The 24,177-nt window shown below is 43.1% G+C and overlaps 1 protein-coding gene across 2 annotated transcripts; it reads left to right on the top strand.

The window, feature by feature from the left end:
• On the top strand, nt 1–23,219 carry SLC14A1 (solute carrier family 14 member 1 (Kidd blood group)). 2 transcript variants are annotated; one of them, XM_004266050.3, is made up of 10 exons: nt 1–140; nt 810–873; nt 6,432–6,588; nt 7,151–7,340; nt 9,910–10,038; nt 11,793–11,985; nt 14,905–15,052; nt 15,258–15,392; nt 20,005–20,054; nt 21,948–23,219. In XM_004266050.3, exons 3-10 carry the CDS (start codon nt 6,453–6,455, stop codon nt 22,119–22,121), a joined length of 1,155 nt encoding a protein of 384 aa, XP_004266098.1. In that variant the 5' UTR covers nt 1–140; nt 810–873; nt 6,432–6,452; the 3' UTR covers nt 22,122–23,219. The 2 variants fall into 2 exon arrangements, with proteins under 2 accessions (XP_004266098.1, XP_004266097.2); XM_004266049.3 differs by lacking the exons at nt 1–140; nt 810–873 and adding an exon at nt 1,727–3,263.
• Nucleotides 23,220–24,177: the final 958 nt, after the last annotated feature.

The following is a 24,177-nucleotide window of genomic DNA, read 5'->3' as shown; positions in this document are numbered from 1 at the left end:
GCACAGATTCGCAGAGTGGGTTCTGAGTATCAAAGTGCTGGGTGCCTCCCCCAGCACCCTCCTCCTAAGCACCTCCCTTTTAATAGAGCCCAGCAGGGCTTTATCAGCCAGTGCCTTCTGCCCAGGAAGCCAGCTGCAGTGTGAGTACTCTCATCTCTGTTCATTTCTAACTGTTCCTTGTCGGGGGGTTGTCTTCTTAGACCTCTCTAATTTTTGCTCTTTTTCGCTTTTCTTTTTTTAATGGAGAAATATATTCAGATGATTGGAACTGAGTAAAAGCAGCAAAGACAGAGTTCTGGTATACTAGAAAGCCATTTACCCAAACCATGGGCTTCTTCCTGGACGCTTGCAAGCAGCGTCTTGGTTCATGGTTTCTACAGCAGGTGGATCAAACTACAGCATGGTTTCTTCCACCGGAGTTCGTGTGGAAGAGGGTTTCAGCAAGGAGTCCACTTGAGGTGCTAAAGGACTCAGGTCACCGACGCTCTATAGGAGTTTCAGGCTGTGTTTTTGAAATAAGTAAAATTGGAGATGTATCAATCCGACTCAAAAAAAAAAAGTGGGTACTGGGAATGGCCCTTTCCAACTATGGTTTTATGTGCTGTCGTGCTGGAGGGAGGGTGCTGGAACACCCATTGGGAGAAAGAATCAGTCCCACTACAGGCACGAATCTGGCAGCTTCTTTGCAGCTACCCTTTCTGATGTGGAATTCAGACCTCAAGGCTTCTAGGGGAGTGTGTTCTGAAGAGAGAAGTGTTTTAATCAGGAGACAGGATAGCTGACAGCAGTTTCTTTGTTTCTGATTACAGCTTTAGAGAAACCTGAGCACCTCCCACCGCTTAGAATCAAAAACTACCTAAAATAAAGATTACTGTAAGTATCAGATAAATGTCAATGCTGAAAATTCTCTTATGTATGATAGAGCATGAATCTTTATATGCTTTCTTCTATATCTATATCCAAAACTTTGTATTATTTGTAAAAGTGATACTTGAGGCATAGAAAATTAACAACTTTCAGGGCTCTCTAATTGTACAAATTTCTAATGTATGTTGACAATAGAATGAGCTGTACTTCCTGTAATAAAACAAGGAATGTAGTTGAGCTGAAATCTTGATTTTTCAGAATGATGAGTACTGCTTTGCTGTACTAGTGATCTGGGCTATGAAAAGTGCTTTCTAACTCCTGCTGTAAGCTCATCGGGTGCAGCTTCCAGAACATTCTTGGGATGTTACCTTCAGCACATATAGGCCTTGTTGTAGATACGTCAGCGATGCAGGAGAGTGAGGCTTACTTTGAGGCACAGTGAGATGTTTGTCAGGAGAGTCACTGCTTCGGGCAAGGGCATGGGGTGAAACCAGACGTAGCAGAGCCCTTTGCTGCTGTGCAACACTCCCTCCCCAGGGTTATGTCAGGGAGGCCACGAAGACAGGCTGTGTCTAGTGTGTCACTGAGCCCTAATGCCCCTTGCATCCCAGCATTCAGAAGCTGCTCCTTCACTGTGTGTTGACTTGAATAGAATCTTGGGGGCATCAATGTGTGTGGCTCCAGCCCGGAAGACGAAGAGCCACCAGGGCTTACCTATTCCATAAGGCTGACCCTGCTGAGTGAACGTGGATGGTCCCCACTCTGGACCCCAGTTTTCCCTTCTATAAAATGAAGCCTCAAATTATATGCTCTCTCAACTTTTTCTCTCTCTCTCTCGGCTAAGGAAATATCGTTGTTGAGCTCAAGGTTGTCATTCTCCAAGACATGGTGATTTTGGTGGTGGGGAAATGTAAAAGGGGAATGTAACAGTCCTACCTGTCTCTTTCTCTCCTTTTTTTGTTTGTTTTGTTTTTGTTTTTGTTTTTTTTGCGGTACGCAGGCCTCTCACTGTTGTGGCCTCTCCCGTTGCGGAGCGCAGGCTCCGGACGCGCAGGCTCAGCGGCCATGGCTCACGGGCCCAGCCGCCCCGCGGCATGTGGGATCCTCCCAGACCAGGGCACGAACCCGTGTCCCCTGCATCAGCAGGCGGACTCTCAACCACTGTGCCACCAGGGAAGCCCTCTTTCTCTCCTTTTTATTTCATTCTTTCTTTCTTTTTTTTAAAGTTGTGTATGAGTGCCCTACAGTTGGGTTTCTGCATGTTGTTCTTTATCAAACAAAAATATACATAATGCAACCCACTGGTCAGGTATTTGCCAGATTGTTTAACCATGGATAAACATACACATACACAGTTTTTTCCTAAGAAATGTCAGTAATATTTTCCACGGTTGTGGATTTTTCTGAGTCACTCTAGTAGAGTGTAAATTTTCAGATTTCAAACCAAGCCAGTAGAAGAAAGTAAAAATTAAATAAAAGAGGAAGAAAAAAAATAAAGAAATACCACACATACGACTTTCCTGGGACCTCTGAAGGAAGAATACTATCCTTGGATGTGATGGAATTTTTTTTTTAATAAAAAAAAAAAAGGAAACAAAAAGTTGCCACACTTGTTGAATTCAACTAAGAATTGTTTCTTATAAACAAGGCGATGTCCAATTTTTAACAATTCCTAATCAGATACAAGGAGGGGGAAAATGCCATTTAGCAGTTTCTTAGACTGGGCTTTTGCTATGCATACAAAGTGTGGCTAGCATCTTATCACAGAAAATAGAACCCATACCAGGCCTTCTCCTCACATTTGTAAAGATCAAGGCTGAGGGAATTTGTGGCATTGGCTTTGACCCCCAAGATGGAGCCCTAACAGTTTGCCTGAAGTGTTTCAGAGCCTGAGCCCACCCCTCCTTTTGGAACAAGCTTCAGATCTGTCAGCTTCCTGATAGTGGAGAAACGCAGCAGAACAAAACCTATGCATAGGTCTCTGTGCAGGATGATTTGCCATATTTTTCTTTTGTTCTAAGTGAAGTAAAATGAACATTCAATGTCTGCAGTCAGCTCATCATCTCTCTTTGCTGATGGAGCTCTTGTTTATGGAGAAGTTGGCCTTCTCTGTTAATATCTCCTCTCCCCAGGAACTCTCTGGGAGAGCTCCTGCCTCTCTCTACCTTGCATTTCACACCACAGCCAGGGCACGAATCCTGCTGATTCATCTATTTTTGCCCTTTGTCATGTATGGAAAGAAAGGAAGGATGAATGGATGGTCTTTGATTGGCGCCGCTGGTGACGCCCCTCCTGGTCCTCTTTGGAGGGACCCTTTTGGAAAAAAAGCTGGTGAGGCAGCACGCAGAGGCTTCCCCTGGCTAAGCTTGGCCCTGGCCCATGGGCCACCAGAACAGGTATGCTACCTTTGTGCAGCTTCTCTCTGTGACTCTGCTGTGTCTTTTCTGAACAGAGCCTGGGAAGTGGGTCCTCATGCTCTGCTGAGCAGTGCAGCTTGGGCTGAGCCAGATGCACAGGGGTCTTGGTCAAGAAAGTCACAAGACACTCATCTGGGGTTGGATGCCGGACCTTTGTGCTGCAGAGTTTTGACAACCATGGAAAAGCTAGGAAAAAGTAGTCTGGGATTTTTAACTTATGCTCCTCCTATTTTATAAAGTTTTTTCCTTTTATTTTCTGGTCCTGTCTTTTTAGTTGAAATTTAATGACCTACTTAGATTTGAAAAGCTTGAGCATCAGTTTAAGTTCCTGCTTTATCACCTTGCATTGCCTTTCCAATTAGGATGTGTGGATTCTTAAATTTCCCTAAAGAAATGCAAACAGTCTAGCATGATAAAATTCTAGGGTGAACCACAACCTTTAAGTTACTGGTTTCTCATAACCAATTCTCATGCCTAGGTTCTGGAGCAAGTAGTCAGGGTTCCCAGGGCTCCAGAGTATTCAGGATTTCAGAATAAATGGTTCCTGGGGGGTTCGGCCACAGCAGCAACTGTCTGCTCAACTCATGAGAAGACCCCTCTCTCTAGGACATGGCAACCACACAACCTACCCCAATATGTGGATACTGGAAAGACAAAGCACAGCAAGCCTTCTATACGTTGGGCTGTGGATTCAGATAAATGATTCAATCTTTATTCAGCTTCGGGTGGCTAGGCAGGGAACTCTGGCCAGTCAGGTTCTCAGTCATATCTGGCCAGTTAGAATATCAGGTTTCATATTTGTTATCTCTAAAATCTCTGAGGTGATGATGTATTTAAAACCCTCTAAAATAAATAAATAAATGCTGGAAATTTTGAGAACATGAATTTGTTCACCCTGGAATAACCCATATACCTAATTGTTTCTGTACTTGATGGAAAATGTCCACTTTAATGTTTTCATTCGGTGCTGCCTCTGTAGGGCCAGATCTACTCAGTCACAGAAACTCAAGGCAATTTCTTGTCATTGCCTGGACTGGAGCCTGATGCCTCTCATAAGATGCATGGCTTTGAGAATGGGGTCACTGTAGCTGAGGAAAGGGCCTTCCAAGCAATATTTTCAGTTATGATGTTTAAAGAGGGAGATAAATAAAAATAAATGATAGTCATCACTTAGATTATGAAATAAAATCCAATTTTTCACAATTGCTTAATAATTCAAACAGTTTTCCTTGTTTAACTTTGGGGCCAGCTGAGTTCCATATAGACTTAGTTTTGGTTCCTGACCTCCAGCAGTTTTCAGTTTAAGAATTTCTTAATGCAAACGTTCATTGGAAGTCTCACAAATGCTGGTTTCTATCACTATTTTGCCAAGACAAAATGACCTTGGTCTAGAATGCATTGCATGAACAGCTTCTACTTTGTGGAATGGTTGGCCATTGTTCAAAAGCAGAATGGTTAGTTGGGCAATGAAATAATACAATTGAAGTGAAATTGTGACTCAATAAAAAATGTTACATTGATTTCTGTACTGGGATTAATAGAAGCCAAACCTAAAATCTGGATGGCAAAAAATAAAAATTTAAAAAGCCATAACTTTTATTATCTGTTAATAGCCATTTGTTGGCTATGGTAAATGGAACAACGATGGGACCAAAAATAGCCACGAGAACCCCTTATTCACAGCCTGGCCACAGAGAGAAGACGAGCTGGTTTAACTGCACGAGTTTGGGGTATTTCCTTGGTCATGTCTTACATGCCTGTGGCTTCCACATTCCACACTTGTGCCTTCTGGGGTCTGATGGTTTTGGTGTTCCCCTGCTTCACACTGGCCTGGCTGTGCTCCTTGCTTCCTTGCAAACTCAAGGTAGTTTTGCCATTGTCTTTCTCCCTTTGCCTGTTTCTGGGACGACATCATTGGTATTCTTTTATATCTACCATCGGCACCATAAATCCATTTTTGTCTACAGGGTACCATATTCTGTTGATGCTGGTGCTTAGTGCTATTAACACTTATCATGAGAAGTGAGGAGTCTCATAGTGAGCACCAGTCGCGGTTATACTGTTAGTATTTCCCCGAGGCATGCTTACTGTAAGTATGCCCTGTACATTCTTATAGCATACAATTCTTTTTTTTTTTTTTTTTTTTTTTTTTTGCGGTACGCAGGCCTCTCACTGTTGTGGCCTCTCCCGTTGCAGAGCACAGGCTCCGGACGCGCAGGCTCAGCGGCCATAGCTCACGGGCCCAGCCGCTCCGCGGCATGTGAGATCTTCCCAGACCGGGGCACGAACCCGTGTGCCCTGCATCGGCAGGCGGACTCTCAACCACTGCACCACAAGGGAAGCCCCATAGCATACAATTCTTAAATTGTAATTCTTTGGTTTTCAACAGCTTGGTCCGCCTCCACCTTTCCCATTTCCTACACCTTTGTGGAATATTATTTTTCCAGTCTTTAAACATTTAAATAACAAATTCCAGAAATAAAGAATATCTGAGGCAGTTGCCTGATGTGACGACATAGTCAAGCAATCTTTGACTTGGAGAGTGAGTAAGAGGCGGTTTTCTTAGGCTGTGTTAACACACACACACTGTTTTGTAAACATTTTTTCTCTTTCAAACTTTTAAAAACAAAACTCTTTTTTGTAAAATAAAAATTTAATTTAAAATGGCTGCTTGTCTTGGAAAGTAGCTGATTGGTCTGTAACCTGACATCTGGCTCCTTTCATTGGCAGCAAGAAGCTTAAGTACATATCTTAGCTATTTCTATATCATTATCTGACTCCTTACGTTGAAATTAACTATTTTTCAGTCTTTCCCACTAGACTGAGCTCTTTGAGTGTAGGATATAGGTGCTCAATAAATATTTGTTGAGCTAGAAACTGAACCTTATGAAATTAAAGACCAGAACGTTTTTTCGTGATGGCATTGAAAACAGTGATAACAAAAGTAGTATGGGGTTTGGGTCTTGGTAATAATCTCCGTGACAACATTTCAAGAGGAAAATGGTGTTTTCTTAGTTCCATGGGATGTCATGGTCCAGATAAAGTGCCTTTAAACTCATCCTCTGTGGCTACTGTGACCAGGTCCCACACTGGCCAGTCCGAAGTGTTTTACATTATGATGTTTATGAGCTCTGTTCTTTCCTTAAGGAGCCAGAGGAAGAGCTATCCATGGAGGACAGCCCCACTGTGGTTAAACTGGACCAGGGTGGAAATCAGGGTCCACCAGTTCGCAAGAGAAGATGCCTCCCCAAGGCACTTGGCTACATAACTGGTGATATGAAAGAATTTGCCAACTGGCTTAAAGGTATTTACGCTTCCATCTCTTGGAGCAGTGGCTTTGGGGGAAACGGTTTGCTGGTTCTTCTAGTCATATCTTTAGTTATACTCCCCTACCTTCTATCTATCTCTTTCCTCTCCCTTTTTTAACCTTTTATCTTATAACCAGCAAACTTCTTCAAATTTTTTTTAATGGAGATAGTGGTCAGGGCCGCAGTCCAGTTGATATCAGAGGAAGGCACCTGGTTCCTCCTTATAATTTCGGTACTTAAAAAGTGAAATTTTACTATTGGTAATTTATTCCTTTGCCGTATGAATCTGAACCTCTAAGCATGGTAAATAAGTTCATCCGATGCTTTCTGGAACTGAGATTCTAGTAGGGGCAGTTGGATTGAGAGGAAAGAAACTGGTTGCTTTCAGGGATCTGAAGGTCACTAAGGGGAAAGGGTTCAGAGAAAAAGCTTCAAGGAATATCAAAAATTAGCTTCACCTTCATGAGAGGGGATTTTGCTCAGGGTGGGCCCTGGACTTGGGAAGGAGCCCCATTTGCCTCGCTGTTTCCTTAGCTCTGCCCATCTCATCTCTTCCAGACAAACCCCAGGCACTCCAGTTCGTCGACTGGGTCCTTCGGGGCATATCCCAAGTGGTGTTTGTCAGCAACCCCATCAGCGGAATCCTGATTCTGGTGGGACTCCTGGTCCAGAACCCCTGGTGGGCGCTCAGTGGCTGTGTGGCAACTGTGGTCTCCACCCTGACAGCCCTGTTACTCGGTCAGGACAGGTAGGCGCGTCCCTCCAAGCCTCCGCTTCTTGCTCCTTAGAACACAGGAGCCAACCAGTTACTCTGGGCAACAGTGATAAAGCCCCACCCTCCCCAGGAGAAACAACCTTTATTGCACAGAATGCTTTATATGTGCCTTTAGTCAGAGGTCAGGAAATCATTTATATCCTCTTATTCGTGGTACCTGAATAAGCGGCCAGTCTGAATGATGCCAGATGCTCCTGGCACTACATGGTAACCAGAACAAAGCTATAAGTAATTCCCAGGGTAGGGTCCAAAGGGATCTGCTTTAATGATTGATCAATTATTTATCATCAGCATTTTGTTTATTTACAAAAAATGAATATGGGTTCAGGAAAAGTTTTAGTGGCTTAAAAATCCCACTAATCCCATTATATCCTATTTCCATGCTTAGCTTAGTAAATTCATTCTTCATGGACAGTGCAAAGATTAGCTCAGCTTCCAGAGAGACAAACTGACATAAATTCCAAGTAAGCAAGTTCTGACTTAAGTAATGTTAGTGTGTCTTCTGAACTATGTGTTAGGCTAAACATAGCGTGTACTTTATAAACTATCTGCCACTGAAGAATTGATGAGCTAACTCCTACCATGGGAGGAGACGGCTCCTGCCTGACCAGTTCCTTCAGGGAGGCTGCTGGTCTTCTAGGTGGCCAGGATCCATGCATCATCCCCAGTGGATGGTCATTATACAGCTAAGCTCCTGTAACACTTACTGTAAACTGCCTAAGGGGCTTCTCGGGGAGAGAGTCCGAAAATGCTCCACTTTCCCATCAGGTCCAAGGAGCCTGACTTGTTCTCTATGGAGGGTGATTTTGTACCTTAGGTCAAATTCTGTTCTAATGCACATCAAGAAACAGTCTGTCCAGTTTGGAGGTGCGGTCCAGGATTGTATCATATCAAATCTTCTTCATTGTTTTGCCCCAGTAGAAGTTGATCCATTGTCCTTATCACGTATGGTTTAAAACAGGGGTCCCCAACACCCCCTGTTAGGAACTGGACCACACAGCAGGAGGTGGGTGGCAAGCTAGCAAGCAAAGCTTCGTCTGCCACTCCCCATCGCCTGAACCATCCCCCCGCCAACCCAGTCCGTGGAAAAAGTGCCTTCCATGAAACCGGTCCCTGGTGCCAAAAACATTGGGGATCAATGGATTAAAAGACCAGCCATATTTACATGGGTTAGTTTTCAGATCTCTTTTACTCTCCTCGGTCCTAAAGGGCACATGAAAAAGGTAATTCTGCTTTAAGTGAATACACATCTTCCTGTTGATGAAGCTGTGGCATTCCACAACATGTAGGCATTGCAGTTAATTTTTTGTTGATCAAACTCAAGCCTTCAATCCGAAAGTCAGTTGCTGAGAGGACAAGCCTTGCATAGCTCCCCACTGCCCTCAGGTATGGCCTCAATTATCATTTCCTGGGTTAAACCAATACAAGTCGCATCACCTGCCACATATCCTGAAGGATTGTTTAAGGGGGACAAAGGGCTTTTGAGCATGGAGTCTCACCTCTAATACTCTTGCCCAGATGAATATCGCCCTGCTATTGGACTGGTGCCTCCTGCTCCAGTGACAAACAGGCCGGGAGAAGCTTTCACACCATCCTGTACTGCCCTGTAGCGTGACTCATTGCTACATCACCTCCCCCTCAGGCCCTGTGTTCAACCTCGCCCACCCACTTCACCATCTGCAAACCCGTGACTCCTACAGACTTCATCCTTGAATGCTGGGTACCTTCAAGGTGCCAATTCTCAGAGCCCTGGGGGGCCTGGCTTGTCAGCCCCGGGGCTTATTCTATACAAATCATTCCATTTCTCACTTGGAGCTTCTTGTCCCCAAATATGAAATGGGAACCATTTTGGCCAGGAGTAGAAACTTACCCAGGACAACATTTAGAAGTGAGGTTAAATGCTGGGAAGCAAAAAGGACCCAAGAAATAATTAGGTGCTAAATATGCACATAATTAAATGGAGTAATTTGCCCAGTAAAAGTGATTGTTTTTCTTTGCAATAACTTGGAAATGTATATCTGGAGACAACAAAATGGAAGCACAGGAAGATGAAAATATATGCTAAGTTGGAAGATCTGTGTTTATAAGATCAAAGACACCATGGAAGTAAATTTACATTTTAAGAATCTTACATCTCTCACCAAGAAAATCAGACTTAGGAAACAGTTTCACATCAAAGCTCTATTCAAGTCAGAGGTCCTAATGACTTAAAAGAAATAATAACTTTTGGAACAAAAGGGTAAAAGGAAGCAGAATAGGTTGGATTGCTGATTTCCCTTTCCTTCCCTAGATGCTGGAATTCTATCTTTAGCTATGACACCTCTATAGGGGTTGTTCTATGTGCACATTTGCATTTTATCCATGTATATTTTACTTTTTCATGCTTTTATTAGTATTTGGCTTCTACAGACTTTGCAATAAAATCCTAAATATAATCTCATTTTCAAATGTAAATATTATCTGGAAGTTACAAGTGTCATTTATGTGCACGTCCAGCCAACATCCTCCTGGAAGCTGTCCAAGCTGTGCCTTTTGCCCACAGGTCCGCCATTGCAGCAGGGCTCCAGGGCTACAATGCCACCCTGGTGGGAATCCTCATGGCTGTCTTTTCAGACAAGGGAAACTATTTCTGGTGGCTATTATTCCCTGTATCTGCTATGTCCATGACTTGGTAAGTTGTACCTGGTTTTCAAAATGCCTTTTTGAAAAATGTATAGGGGGAGAAGGCAATGGGGGAAGTTATTATTTAGGGAGTATAGAGTTTCTGTTTTGCAAAATGAAAAATGTTCCGTGAATGGATGACGGTAATAGTTGTACAACAATGTGAATGTACTTAATGCCGCTAAACTGAATGCTTTAAAATGGTTTAAATGGTAAATTTTATGTTATGTATATAACACAATCTTTAGAAAAATATATTTTTAAATTTAGATTCAGGATATGTCTATTGGAAACATTCAAATACACCGATGCGTGTGGCCTCCACACACACCTCACAGCCAACCCCTCACAAGATTCTGATGTAATTGGTCTGGGGTGTTTCCAGGGTATTGGGAGTTTGAAGGCTCCCAGGAGGGTCTAAAGTACAACCAAAGTTGAGAACCACTCCCCACATCAGTGGTCCTCAAACATGCACACTATCGGCCTCACCTGCAAGGCCTGTTAAAACACGGACTGCTGCTCCCTCCCCCAGGCTTCCTGATTCAGTCCATCTGGGGCAGGGCCTCAGAATCTGCATCTCTAACAACTTCCCAGATGATGCTGTTGTGGCTGATCCAGGGACCTCACTGAGAACCCCTGTGCCTGTATGAACTCCCCTTACCACCTGCCCCTGTCCCCTTCAAAATAGTTCTTTACTGAATTTGATTCCTTTTTTAACCCTAAATCCTTCAAACTAGTTTCTATGTTGACACTGTCTTAAATACTTTTTTTCTTTTTCGAAAACAAACATTTCCTTCTTACCACAGTATATTCGGAATATAAAATATTACTATCCACACAAATGATACGTGTAGCCCACTATGGACAGCGTGCCCACCCTGGATGCAGCACAGATGTGTGGAGGAGAACCTGCCGGCATGGCCAACCTGCTCAGGAGGGACTTCCCACCTATTCTGAAGATAAGGCTCAAGGGCAAGAGGCATCACCTGCACATGGTCACTCACCCTCTCCCCCAATTCCGGAAACCTGGGATTCTGACCTTAAAGTGATGGCTCCTTGATTGGATCAACAAGTGAGGGAACAAAATGGGCCCAGAGACCATATAATCCAATCTCCCAGTTTACAGATGAGGGAACTGAAAGTACCTCCCTGCCCTCGGCCACACAGTTCAACTGCTCAAGGACTTAGAACTCTGCCCTCCTGCGTTTAAGATCTCTTTCCTCCAGTCCACACCACCTGCATCCTTCCTGGGACCATTGTTTTTCTTTTTCAAGACTAAATATACTAAGACTCGTGGAGATGGTATACAAGTTCAAGATCAAGTTTGCCTCTGGTGGGGAGGGAGGTGCATATGATCAAGTAGGTTACAGAAGGGGCTTTAACTGTTTAGACAATATTCTTTTCAGATGTCTTAAATACTTCAAAAATATTTTTAAAACCTAGATTTATAACTCACTGTGAGCAAACCCAGAGGATAATTTTCCACAAGCCAAATAAGCTGAGAGTTTATTTTTGACTGTATGTAAGAATTATTCTATGACAAGATTTATTCCAGGTGTGTTTGGGTTTGGGTTTGTTTTTATTTTTGGTTTTTTTTTCTGTGAAAAGTTTGGCAACACACTTTAGGGACATATTTGCCAATGAAACAAAGCCCCTCCATAGTATAGAGATTCAGTTTGTCAACCTGGCTTCCATTCCAGGGCATTGGGAGCTTGGAAGGCTTCACATGCATATTCTTCCATTCTGTTCTGTTGTTGTTTTTAGTCCAGTTTTCTCAAGTGCGTTGAACTCCGTGTTCTGCAAATGGGACCTCCCTGTCTTCACTCTGCCCTTCAACATGGCGTTGTCAATGTACCTTTCTGCCACGGGACATTACAATCCATTTTTCCCAAGCAAGTTGTTCACACCTGTAACCTCAGTTCCCAATGTCACCTGGTCTGACCTTAGTGCCCTGCAGGTAAGATACACTATCTTCTTACACCCCCACCCCCAACCCCTCCCCCCAACCCCACCCCCACCACTGGCTCTGGAAGACACCCCGTGTCCTCCTGGTTAATTATTCATGGGCATCAGAAGCTTGCAGAGACTCAGCACTGGGGGGACCTTGCCACCTTCCTCTTTTTTCTTTAAGAATTTTTTTTTAAATACTTATTTGGCTGCGCCAGGTCTTAGTTGCCGCACGCGGGATCTTCGTTGCCGCATGCGGCGTCTAGTTCCCTTACCAGGGATCAAACCCAGGCCGCCTGCACTGGGAGAGCAGAGTCTTAACCACTGGACCACCAGGAAGTCCTTTAACGCCTTCCTCTTGCCGTCTAAATGCTTATTTGTTCTACTCCAAAGCTTTGGGCTCTAAGGGATTTTTTAAATGACTATTTGGTCAAAGCTAATTTTTCTTCCTCTTTTCCTAAAATCTGCAGTGCTAACTCCAGAATATATCTCCACTGAAATTTAGACACTCTATTTCAAACTTGGCCCTTATTTGTGGGGTATGATGGAGGCCAGCCCTTGAGGCAGGGGCCTCCAGCCTGGTGTTAAGTCGTCCCTGACCTACCTCCTCCAATCAAAAGAACTGGCTGCTTACTGTTAGATCCTGTTGCAGAAGCTCTCTATTCTGCTTTTTCTTATGGTGGATCTCATAGAATATGTACAGTAATTCAGATTTCTCAGGCTTTGGAGGCATAAGAATCACTGTTTTTTAAATACTAATACAAGCTCCATCTCGACTCCCTAAATCATAATCATTGGGGTGGAGCCTAGGAGCCTGTATTAACAAGCTCCCCAGATAATAGTGACGAGGGCCAGAGTTTGAGAACCACTATCCTAGGATGTATGCTGTGTATTTCATTACAGTTGTGCATAGAGAGAGCACTATTTTTAAAAGCCTGGTTAACCCAAATCAAATTCCAGCTCTTTGTATTGGTGTTTAGTTAATAAATCTGTTTAAGGTTTCTTGATTATTTAAAAAAAGAAAAAGAAAACACTTGAAATCAGAAGAAAACCAACCTTACCTTTTTTAGGGTGCAAGAGACTGATTTTTCCGCTATCAGGTTATAAAATACCTTTTGCTGTCCTCTTTGCTGAGCAGTCAAAACATGTGAGGAGTTCAAGTAGCCTTTTCTTTAGCTTCTTGCCCAGAAAATGAATGGGAGCATTTGGAAATAACTCAGAAGGAAAATTAAAAATTTATCAGAACTGCCCATGAAAAAATAGCATTAGTTTAACTATCTAAAACTGCCCTATCTAATACAGTAGCTATTTTAATTTAAATGTAAAGTTAATTAACATTAAATAAAATTTAAAATTTAGTTCTTTAGCCTCACTAGCCACATTTCAGGTGCTCAATAACTGCACGTATTGGACAGCACAGATACAGAATATTCCATCACCACAGAAAGTGCTAGTGGACAGTGCTGACATGGGGAAGGGGAGTCTTGTCCTTCTCCTCACTCTGAACTACCTCTCCAACATCAGCATACTTATTTCCCATCTCATCAACTCCCCATTTCCCTGGGGAGGGATACCTGAGGGATAGTTCTGCTGTCCAGTTCTGTGATAAAAGACCACACAGTCTGCCTGTGTCAAGTTCCCTGGTCTAGAAGAAACAGGAAATGATCCTGTGTAGACGTGAAGATCCAGCATGGGCTGGAAGAATTTAGGCCCATCTTAGGTTAGAATCAAACTCACAGTATGATCCTGTGCCCTGGGCAAGGACCAGACTAGCATCAGAAACCAGCATTGGATCCAGCCTAATTCATGGAAGGAGCGGACACTTCCTTGTGCCAAAGCTGGCCTCCTTGCATCAGAGTCACTGCCTCCCAAAGGTCCTTGCCAAAAGGTGGAAGGAGTGAGATGGGAGGTAGGGAGGACCCCTTTCAGTGATAGCCTTGGTCAAAACAGAACTAACACAATTAATTATGCCTATCCTAGCCCTACCAGAAGTGTTGTTATAAGAAATTATCATTTGTTAGCTTGAATCAAACCCTGTACCTTGTTCCTAGGAACTGCCACTCCGTGAACACATTACCTGAGTTCAGAACTCAGCCAGAAAGCTAGAATTGTGATATTTACATGGATTTTTGTGTTCTGAGGACTGGCAGTTGTTGATAACTGGAATAAGCTAAGGATATCTTGGTTTAAATTAATACAAGCTCTCTAAAAATGTATATATAATGAAAAATAAAAAGAATTTTTAATTAAAAAAATTTTAATAAAAACTAATAAAAAACATAAAAAGTAAATAAATAAATATAAATTTTAAAAAATAAAGTAAAATTAATTAACTAATACATGTTCTCATTAACAACAGAAGTGTAAATATGGTCCTGACTCATGAACCTGCCAATAATTGCTTCGGAGTTGTGGATAAGATAACCCGACTTTGGGTCTCTGGCCTTAGCACTAATAACTAAATTACGTGGGAGTAATAATACTTCTATTGACCATAGAGATGCATTAATTTATTGGCCTCAGATCTGATAGAGAGTTGAAAGCAATAGAAGTGTGAGCTGTGGTTCCTGCCATCCTCACTGGGAGGCATGGCCGATCCTCACAGGATCAGTGAGGAGCAGTGACACAGCACTGGGAGCTTATCAGTGACCAAAGCCAGGTGACAGTGCAAGCAGTAGAGCCAGTGAGTGAAGGGTCTGGGAAAGGCATGCTCAGCACGCAGCAGGGAAGGGCTGGTGTATCTCTGGGGATAAAGCAGAAGAATGACTGAGATTTTTCCATAGAGAGAGAGAATTTTAAAAATTAGTAGCACTGATCTTGAAAGATAAGATACGCTAAATCTAAAATGACATCGCATTGTGTTTGTGGGTGCCCTATGAGTTTCTGTACGGTAGTTTTAATGACCGCATTTTCTAAATTGTTTCTGCAGTTACTGAAGTCCCTGCCTGTGGGTGTTGGTCAGATATATGGCTGTGATAATCCGTGGACAGGGGGCATCTTCCTAGGCGCCATCTTCCTCTCCTCCCCACTCATGTGCCTACATGCTGCGATCGGGTCGTTGCTGGGGATGGCAGCAGGTGAGTGTAAGACTTGTTACCAGATACTGAGCGCCTCCTCTGCTCCATCCATTGTCTCAGGCATCTTCTATACCCCAGACCTTTCTTGAAGGTCTGCTTCCAAGGGACCAGTGGGAGTTCTCGGATGACTTCCCCACCCCAAGACTCCTTCCAGAGCATCCTGTATTTAGTCCGAAGTTCTGACTCCTCCTGTCTTGCCTAATAGGACTCAGTCTTTCAGCTCCATTTGAGAACATCTACGTTGGACTCTGGGGTTTCAACAGCTCTCTAACCTGCATTGCAATTGGAGGAATGTTCATGGCGCTCACCTGGCAAACCCACCTCCTGGCTCTTGCCTGCGGTGAGTATCCTGTGCATCTGGGACATGGTTGCTTATGATTATGGGATCAACATCAAGAACAAATAGTCAGAAAGGACTGTGTGAGAAACTAGAGCAGGAGTTCTAGTTTGAGCCCCCTGCTATCTGCTGAGGATGGGACCAGGGCAACTGGCCTCCCCTCTCTGGGAGGGTTTGGGTCTGCTCTGTCTACCTCATTACTCATTTTGAAGATGAGAGAACCATTTTACAATATGTGTATGTTGAGGGATAGAAACTTGACTTGTCCTATGTTCTTCATACTAATTGTTTGACCCAAGAAACTAAAAGGAAACAAGCTAAGTATAGAGTCGGTTCTCCTGGTGAATCAGGTGGTATTAAAGGGCCCTTAGAGAATCACCTTAATCCAGCTGTTCTCAAAAATGGAGCAAACATCAGAATCACCTGGAAGCCTTGTTAAAACCCAGATTGCTGGGTCTCACCCCCAGTCCCTGACTCATTGTTAGAGGCAGGGGGAGGAATTTGCATTTTTAACAAGGTGCCGGGTGGTGCTGATGCTGTAGCTCTGGGGACCACATTTTGAGAACTGCTATATTAATCCTTTCTAACCTCTGTTTTCTAGCCAGACTCAGCCTATGGGAGCTAGAAAGGGTTCTGGAGATCTCCACTCCATCCTTCTCATTTTACTGTTGGGGTTCTACATAAGGGCAGAGAGAGAAAGTGACACACGGAAAGGCATCCATTAGGGGTAAATATAAGTCCAGAATCCACATTTGCTAACAACTTCCAGAGTTACGCCCACTACACTACTCTCCTTCCCTTTAGTACCATTCAGGCACTTAGGTGAAAACAGACCTCAAGTGCTTTGGATATGAAAAGCTACCATGGATTTCTCTGGCCATTATAGCTTCTGGCATCCCTAATTCAACACAAATAAAAGTGTGTAAGATAATGTGCTAGAATGAAGGAAATGACACTTCCTTGGGGACAAAGGGGTGGAGGGATATTGGAACATGCAGAAACTTTTGTAATCTCATGGAAACATTTGTCTAGAGTCATTTTATCACCAGATTAATCAATCCAGCCATTATTAAAGTGGTGGGCTACATGTCAGGCAGGATTTAGAGTGAGTTCCTGCATTGGGCAGGACATGGGATGGAACCAAAGATTTCTAAGGCCTAATCCAATTTTGATTGTCTGATGCTCTAGGAAGATTAACAAAACTCAGGTTGTTGTGGTGTTGCCATTCACATGTCATTTTGTCAATTTCTTTATAGTTACATAACTATTTCACCTAATAGTCTTGTCAAAATTTTTGCTCATTTTTCCATACTTGTTTAAAGCTTAGGGCAAAGGAGAAGGGTAGAAACAGATTATGTGGCCTCCTGAGCTCACCTGGGTTAGACTCTTTATTCTGAGGTTGGTTTGAGGTTTCAAACCTTTATTTTTTCTGTATTGGCAGTAGCAGCAAATATGTATTAAACACTCATGGTACAACCGAGACAGTACTAGGAAGAGCTAGAGGTTCAGAAGCTTTAGATCCCAGATGGTTTTCTGTACAGAAAACAGAAGCCAGGTGAGTAAGAGAGAGAAGCCCACAGAGACCACAAGATGCAGAGCTAGGAAACACCTACAGTGCAGAGTGAGTCCCTGGGGGAACATTATAGTTCAGAATCACCAAAAAGCACCTCCTAGAAAGGGTGGCTTTTCTGTAAGTCCTAAAAAGTAAGAGGAGGAATTCCAGTTGGTAGAAAACATGGTCTGGGCCAGCATAGGGACAGTCTGAGCACATCCTTAAAGATAAGCAGAAACTGTCTTGGTCACGGGTGTTGTTGATAAGGTCTGTGAAGGTCGCTTCACAGACTATGGGAAAGGAAAAGCCAAAGATGTTTACAGATGTGTGTTTCCCAAAGCTGTGATATCATCATTATTTTCTTTCTATACTTCTATAGTTGTACAGGCCTATTCTACCAAACAAAACAAACAAAAATTCAATCAGTACAGAAGAGTATAAAGCAGAGAATGAAAACACTCCATCCTACTCCCTAGACAGAACTTTCTTGCCTCCTTCTTATAAGGACCCTGTGATCACATTGGGTCAACCTGGCTAATCCAGGATAAACCTCCATCTCAAGATCTTTAACTTAATCACAACTGCCAAGTCCCTTTTGCCACGTAAGATAACATATTCACAAGTTCTGGGAATCAGGACATGGACGACTTTGGGGGCCTTTATTCTGCCTATCACATCTCCCTTCCTTTGGATAGATCAGATTTTCATTATTAGTAGAGCATACTGGTTAAGTCAGTATATTGAACTAGTTAAGAGCCCAGACCCTCCCTCGTGCCCAAATCCCAGCTCTGCCTATTTTCATTTCAAGAGATGCCAAATGCAGCCCACAAAGGCCGTACCAATTTCCCCTGCCACTGACAGTATATGAGAGTGCCTGTTTTACCCACACTGGGCACTGTCTTTTTCATCTTTGGACATAAAGTTTTGAGACAGACCTCTAGTCCCTCTTAAAAAGCAAATCTCACAGCAAGTTTATGCTTGCCCATATCACCCCGATACTGCCAAACAAAAGGTAAACCTTGTCAGCCAAGGTAGATAAATAACAGGCATTTATCACAGAGGTGCTCTTTTATTAGCTCCTATGGCTCTATCGGAAAGAGGACTTCGGAGTCACTGATAGAGCCTGGTAAAGCTGCCTTCCCTGTGTCCCTAAGCCAGAAACTGCATGGCCAGGGAACTCCTCAATTTTGTTATTTTATCAGTGCAAACTGTAAACACATTTTGTATCTCTTCTTACAGTTGGGTTATCATAGTAGGACTCACACATGGTGGTCTGTGGGGAGGGACGTTGTCTATGAAGGACTAGGATCCAGTCCTCCCTTCCACACTCAAGGGCCTTTTCTCTCCCTCAGCTACTCAGAACGCTGTCAGGGTCATCACCTCCAAACCATGGTGTACAGAACTTCACCTCTAATATAAGGTTTTCCTAGCCCAACCCAGCTAGTCTTAAGTGATGGGCAGCAACTGTTAGACAATCTGATACTCTTACTATAGAAAGAAAAGCAACAGGGAATTGAAAGAGCATTACAATATGAGACTCGAGCACCAAAAGTACGTTAATAGGTATTAAGCTATTGCACTTCTAGGAGAGAAATAAGGTCTCACGTGCTCAAGGGAGTGTCATAGAGAAGCTGGTACTCAGGAGAGAAGGGACAGAGTGTCCCCTCTACTTAGCCAATGGCCAGTGAATATTTCTTGAATGAGTGAATGAATGAATGAACTAAATGGGGGGAAAAGAGAAAATCTTCTAACCCTTCTCCTCAGAGCAGTACTTCCAACCCATGGTGACAGAGATGAGTTTATAGCTACTGTTTGTGAAAATATATGATTTCATTTGAGATTCATTACCTCCCTGTAAAAAACCTCTTCAAGTTGCCTTTTTACAGATGATGAAACTAGATTCCTAGTTCAGTGATTTGTTGCACAGCAAACAAAATTGCAGAACTGGGATTTGAAGCCCAGATCATTTCCAAAGATCAGCCTTTCCCATTAGCATGAGACAATTCAGATGTGAAAGAATTAGGTATACTGTAGAACAAAAACTATCAGGATAAAAATATAAAATATTGATAAATGGATGGAAGTCTATAGTAAAGGAGGATCATAAGGTCCCTCCCACCACTGCTGCCCAACTCCCCAGAGTAGCAGATGTGATTTCTCGATGGACTTGAGGATCAGATGATGAGTGTGTCTAACGCTGAGTGTTGCTGGCCCAAGTGACCATGTGGCCATTATAAGAAGGTTATTCTTCAGGCCGCCTCTGTGAAACCTAAGGGCTTCCGCGAGCCCCCTTGGGGCCAGGAATTGAGTTAGCTAGTTGAGATCTTTGATTTTGTTGTTTTACATTGAAAGTCATACATATAACTCAAATTACCTACTCTAATTTGTGCTCAAAGTAAATAAAAACAGGATGTTAATTAATTCATTGACCTGTATGCCAACCTTAATGGTATTTGGGAAAATGTTATTATGGGGAGGAATCCCAGGTCTGTGTTCAGTTTCTGCCAATTTCTGAGTTACTACATATATATATATATACACTATGGTTTTTTGGAACTGTGTATTCTAACCATTGATTTGAGAATCCCAGATGCCATGAGATTGTATGCTGTCTCAAGGAACATAAATTTAATTTTAATTATTATGCTTGGATAAAATAATGGGGAAGTTTATTTGCCATGGAAGGCCTTTTCCTTAAGTGTTATCAATAATAGCAACAAAATAGTACCACAGAAAAGCTACCTTTATTGAGTACTTACTGTGTGCTAAGCCCAAGCATTATCTTCTTCACACTCACACCAACCCGTGAGAGAGAGATTCCTATTACCTCCTTGTACAGGTGAGGAAACGGGACTTCGAGAGGCGGCACCGAGCTCGTACAGGGTGGAGTCTGGATTTGAACCCAGAGCCGCTGACTCTAAGCTCATACTTGTAACCAGGATGCTGGGCTCGCTGGTGAAACGCACAAGTTTACATTCCAGGGATTTATACCTAAAGGCAGTCTTTCCTGTAATGAAAAGTGCACCTACCAAGCATTCTTCTTTCCTTTTTTTTTTTTTGTAGCCCTGTTCACTGCCTACGTTGGAGCCAGCATGTCCAACCTGATGGCTGTGGTGAGTTTGCTTTAATCTCATTTTCTCATCAGTGTGATCGATCAGTTTTCAACGATATGGAAGCCCTCCTGAAGTCCACTTTCGTGGCATCCCGGGGCAGAATCCATGACAGATAGCCACTACTTTCCATCTGCCAGACCCACCTGTCCTCACTTACCCTCCAGCATCACAGTAAACCTTAGTCCAAACTACAATCACCAGGCTTGCTAAAAATATCAGATTGTTTGATTTAAAGGAGTGAAATTTAGGGTGTATAATATATTATCAAGTTCATACTTTAACTCTGAGTGTCAAGAAGTTGACTTTAGAATATCTTTCACTTAAACAGAAAACTGGGACTATGTATTAGTTGATAAATCAGAAAAGGGAGGAAAAGGATAGTTGGTTAAAGACCCAGATTTTTTTTTAATTAAGCCAACAGTTTTTCATACCCCTTATATTTTTTTAATCCCCAGTCAGTCATCAGTAAGACTTTTTTAGACCCATGTCCTGGCTGAATTTTTTTTTTTTTTTTTTTTTGGCTGCATTGGGTCTTCATTGCTGTGTGCGGGCTTTCTCTAGTTGCAGCGTGCAGGCTTCTCATTGTGGTGGCTTCTCTTGTTGCGGAGCACGGGGTCTAGGTGCACAGGCTTCAGTAGTTGTGGCTCATGGGCTCTAGAGCACAGGCTCAATAGTTATGGTGCACCGGCTTAGTTGCTCCACAGCATGTGGAATCTTCCTGGACCAGGACTCAAACCTGTGTCCCCTGCACTGGCAGATGGAAGTCCCTGGCTGAATTATTTAGTAGCCAAAATGGTTGCCCATTAAGAGCCTGCTGCTACTCTCTCCTTCCTTTGACTTTGTCCTTCCCCTCCCCTGAGGAGCCCAGTATCCCCAGAGTATTCTGGGGTCCCCCACCTCTCAGTGCTCTTCCTCACCGACCACTGCAGATGATGCAGGGCCGGTTCATGATAACTCTATCCATGTAGATGTGGTCATGGCTGCCACTGGGTTAGGACAGCATCTAGCCCTCTCAACAGCAGCTTCGAGAGCTTACCTGGGAGGGTCCTTCTGGAGACACAGTATCTTTATGGTGGAATGTCAAAGCCCTGTTACAGGCATGATGGGATGCCTTAGAGCTTGTGGGGCCCTTCACATCCCAACAAAGGTTCACAGACCTTGGCCTGTGGGCCAGAATTGGACAGGCTGCGAAACAGAGTCAGCTAGGGAGATTTTGAAAAATGCAGATCCTCAGACCCTGTCCCTTGGCATTTCTGGTAGAGTAGATCTTGTATGATGCCTAGGCATCTGTGTTTTTTTAAACTCTTCCAGATGTGATGTGAAGTCAGGTTTGTGTACTATCATACCCTGGGGGTCCATGTATAAGGCCAAACCTAACCAAGTACGTGGTGTGTGCTCAGAATTGTGTGAGTTGCCATGGACGCACAGAAGGAAGAGCTACCATCAAGGAGCTTACAGTCTTTTTGAGAGATGGAACAAAAAGCAGTAAAGCAAGTAGAGTCCAAGACCTAGTCTGGGTAGAGGTCAAGGGGAGAGAGGGCTGAACTAATCAAAAATGGCTCTGTGGACCTGATGAGTGGTCAGGAGCCATTGGTGGTTGGTGAAGTGTCATCTCTGGGAGCAAGGTGTCATGTTTGCTCATCCAGTGTAGGAAGTCTGACTGCATGAGAGGGAGGGAAAGACATACATCAACACTAAGGAATGCATGCTGACATTTCAGCGGCAGAATGCCCTGAGATCTTAGACTCAGTCTCCACAGGGACAAGCAGAGTCCAGAGCAGTGCCCCCAGCAAGTCATCCCCTGAGCTGAATGACAGTGGAGTGAAGCATGGTTCCTTTGAGATCCTCCGACAGGATCTCAAAGGAATGTGTGACTTGTCTCTTTTGCTCCAGGTCGGATTGCCATCTTGTACCTGGCCCTTCTGTTTGGCGACACTACTGTTCCTCCTGCTGACCACGAAAAACCCCAACATCTATAAGATGCCCCTCAGTAAAGTCACTTATCCTGAAGAAAACCGCATCTTCTACCTACAAGCCAAGAAAAGGCTGGTTGAAAGCCCTTTGTGAATGCAACCCCCATCCACAGCCATGGTCACAAGTCATTTCTGACTAACTACCCCAGTTGACTTCGAGGGTCTCAAAACTGTTGTTTTTACTACTAACAAATTTCATACTAAGCCATCGGTGATCTGTTCTTTTTCCCATTTTGTATTTTTCTTTCAGACTCCAAAACATGCCCAAACAAGTGACAAGACACATCAAGGTGATGTGCTCTGGCTATGGAATTTAAACCCCAGTGGGGCATTGGCACTGAGACTGTACTGTATTTACAAAGTCAGAATGGTCCACCAGAAAGAGGAAGGAAGACCAAAGCTAATTATTGATATTTATTGATATTCTTGGTGCTTGGTTGCACATGATGTTAACAGTATTAAAAAATTAATCTCTATAAACCAACTAAGCCTTAAGTGAATGGAATTCAGAGTCACAAAATCAAAGTCAACCCAGAATTCTCAGATAAGCCATCTGGCTTATTTAAAATCAATGCAAGTTACACATTACAGCAGTGGTCAACGTCGCAGGGCCCATCACTGAGCTCTTTCCCCAGCTCCTCAGCAGAACTGCCTCCATGCTGTCCCATGTGTGTGACATTCTCTTACAGGAGACGGTCGGTTTGTTTCAGGCTGGCAGAGTTGCAGGAGGGAGAATGGGATCCCGTCCTTCAAAATTATTCTGTATTGTCACTTTTCTTGGATATTGCAAAGGATTTTTTAAGTAGTTTATTATCTTTTTTTTAGGAGGATAGATTTGTTTTCAATGAGGTAAAATAAGAGAAGTTCCTGGCTTTACCAGTTCCTAGGTATTAAAAAGAAAAAGTTACATTTTTCTAAAATACTCAGCATAGCTATTTTTACTTTAATCTACCTAAACTGATTTTGTAAATGCCACAAAAGCAGAGAATCGAATACCAAATCATCAACATCCAAGGGCCCTTTAAAGTCACATTTTCAATTCATTTAAGGATGTTATATATTATAAAGACTGAAGGTTAATGCCAGATTGCTTCTGGGTGTTTAGAAGTTGTTTAATTCTTACTTTAAAAAAAATCACTATTTTCTGCACGCTTACAATATTCTCACTCAGAAACCAATGGTATTTGAACCATCAAGAAGAAACACAGGTAGGGGGCTTCCCTGGTGGCACAGTGGTTAAGAATCCACCTGCCAATGCAGGGGACACGGGTTCAAGCATTGGCCTGGGAAGATCCCACATGCCGTGGAGCAACTAAGCCTGTGCGCCATAACTACTGAGCCCATGTGCCACAACTACTAAAGCCTGCACACCTAGAGCCACAACAAGAGAAGCCACCGCAATAAGCCCACGCACTAAAACGAAGAGTAGCCCCCACTGACCGCAACTAGAGAAAGCCCACGTGCAGCATCAAAGACCCAACGCAGCCAAAAATAAATAAAAATAAAATAAATTTATTTTTTAAAAAAAGAGAAATACAGGTAAAGGAGTCTCCTGTTTTGCTTTGTTTGTGTAAGTTATCAATCCTATAAAGATTCTATAACCAAACATGCTGAAGACGGCAGTGGGAAGCTCCGAAATTTTGGAGAATTGGAAAATGACACTGGAATCCTGAAGGTGTTTTTCTATTTGGGTTTGAAGTACTCAGTGCAAACTATACAGTTTGCTGAATGAACAAACAGAAGAAGGGAAGTAAACCTACAAATATTTTAGGGAAAAGTTCACTTCTTCATTTTCTCAGGGAAACACTGTTCCAATTTAAAAACCTTGTGACCAAAGCCTTTTGAAACCATGACTTTGCAGCTGTCATAGAGTCATGTATATTCCTGTGGAAAAACTAAATTTTCAGTGTTGGAACTGAAATCTCCCTTGTTAGGGAATTTGTAAAATAAGAGTTGGGGGGGGGGGGGGGGGACAAAAATGCAAGCAGACCAAAGATCACCAGGACTGGAGACCCTGGGGCAAGGTTGAGGGAACCAGAGCCTCTCAGTGTCTCCAAGTCTGTGTTCACAGGAAAGCCCTAGCGGGCTGACCATATGCCCTTTTCCCACGTGCTCACACAGACTTGTAAATAGGAACATTTTAAAACCTT

The sequence above is a fragment of the Orcinus orca genome, chromosome 15, assembly GCF_937001465.1.
Source record: "Orcinus orca chromosome 15, mOrcOrc1.1, whole genome shotgun sequence".
Taxonomy (NCBI): Eukaryota; Metazoa; Chordata; class Mammalia; order Artiodactyla; family Delphinidae; genus Orcinus; species Orcinus orca.
The sequence above is the reverse complement of the archived record's forward strand: the minus strand, read 5'-3'. Positions and strand labels throughout refer to the sequence as shown.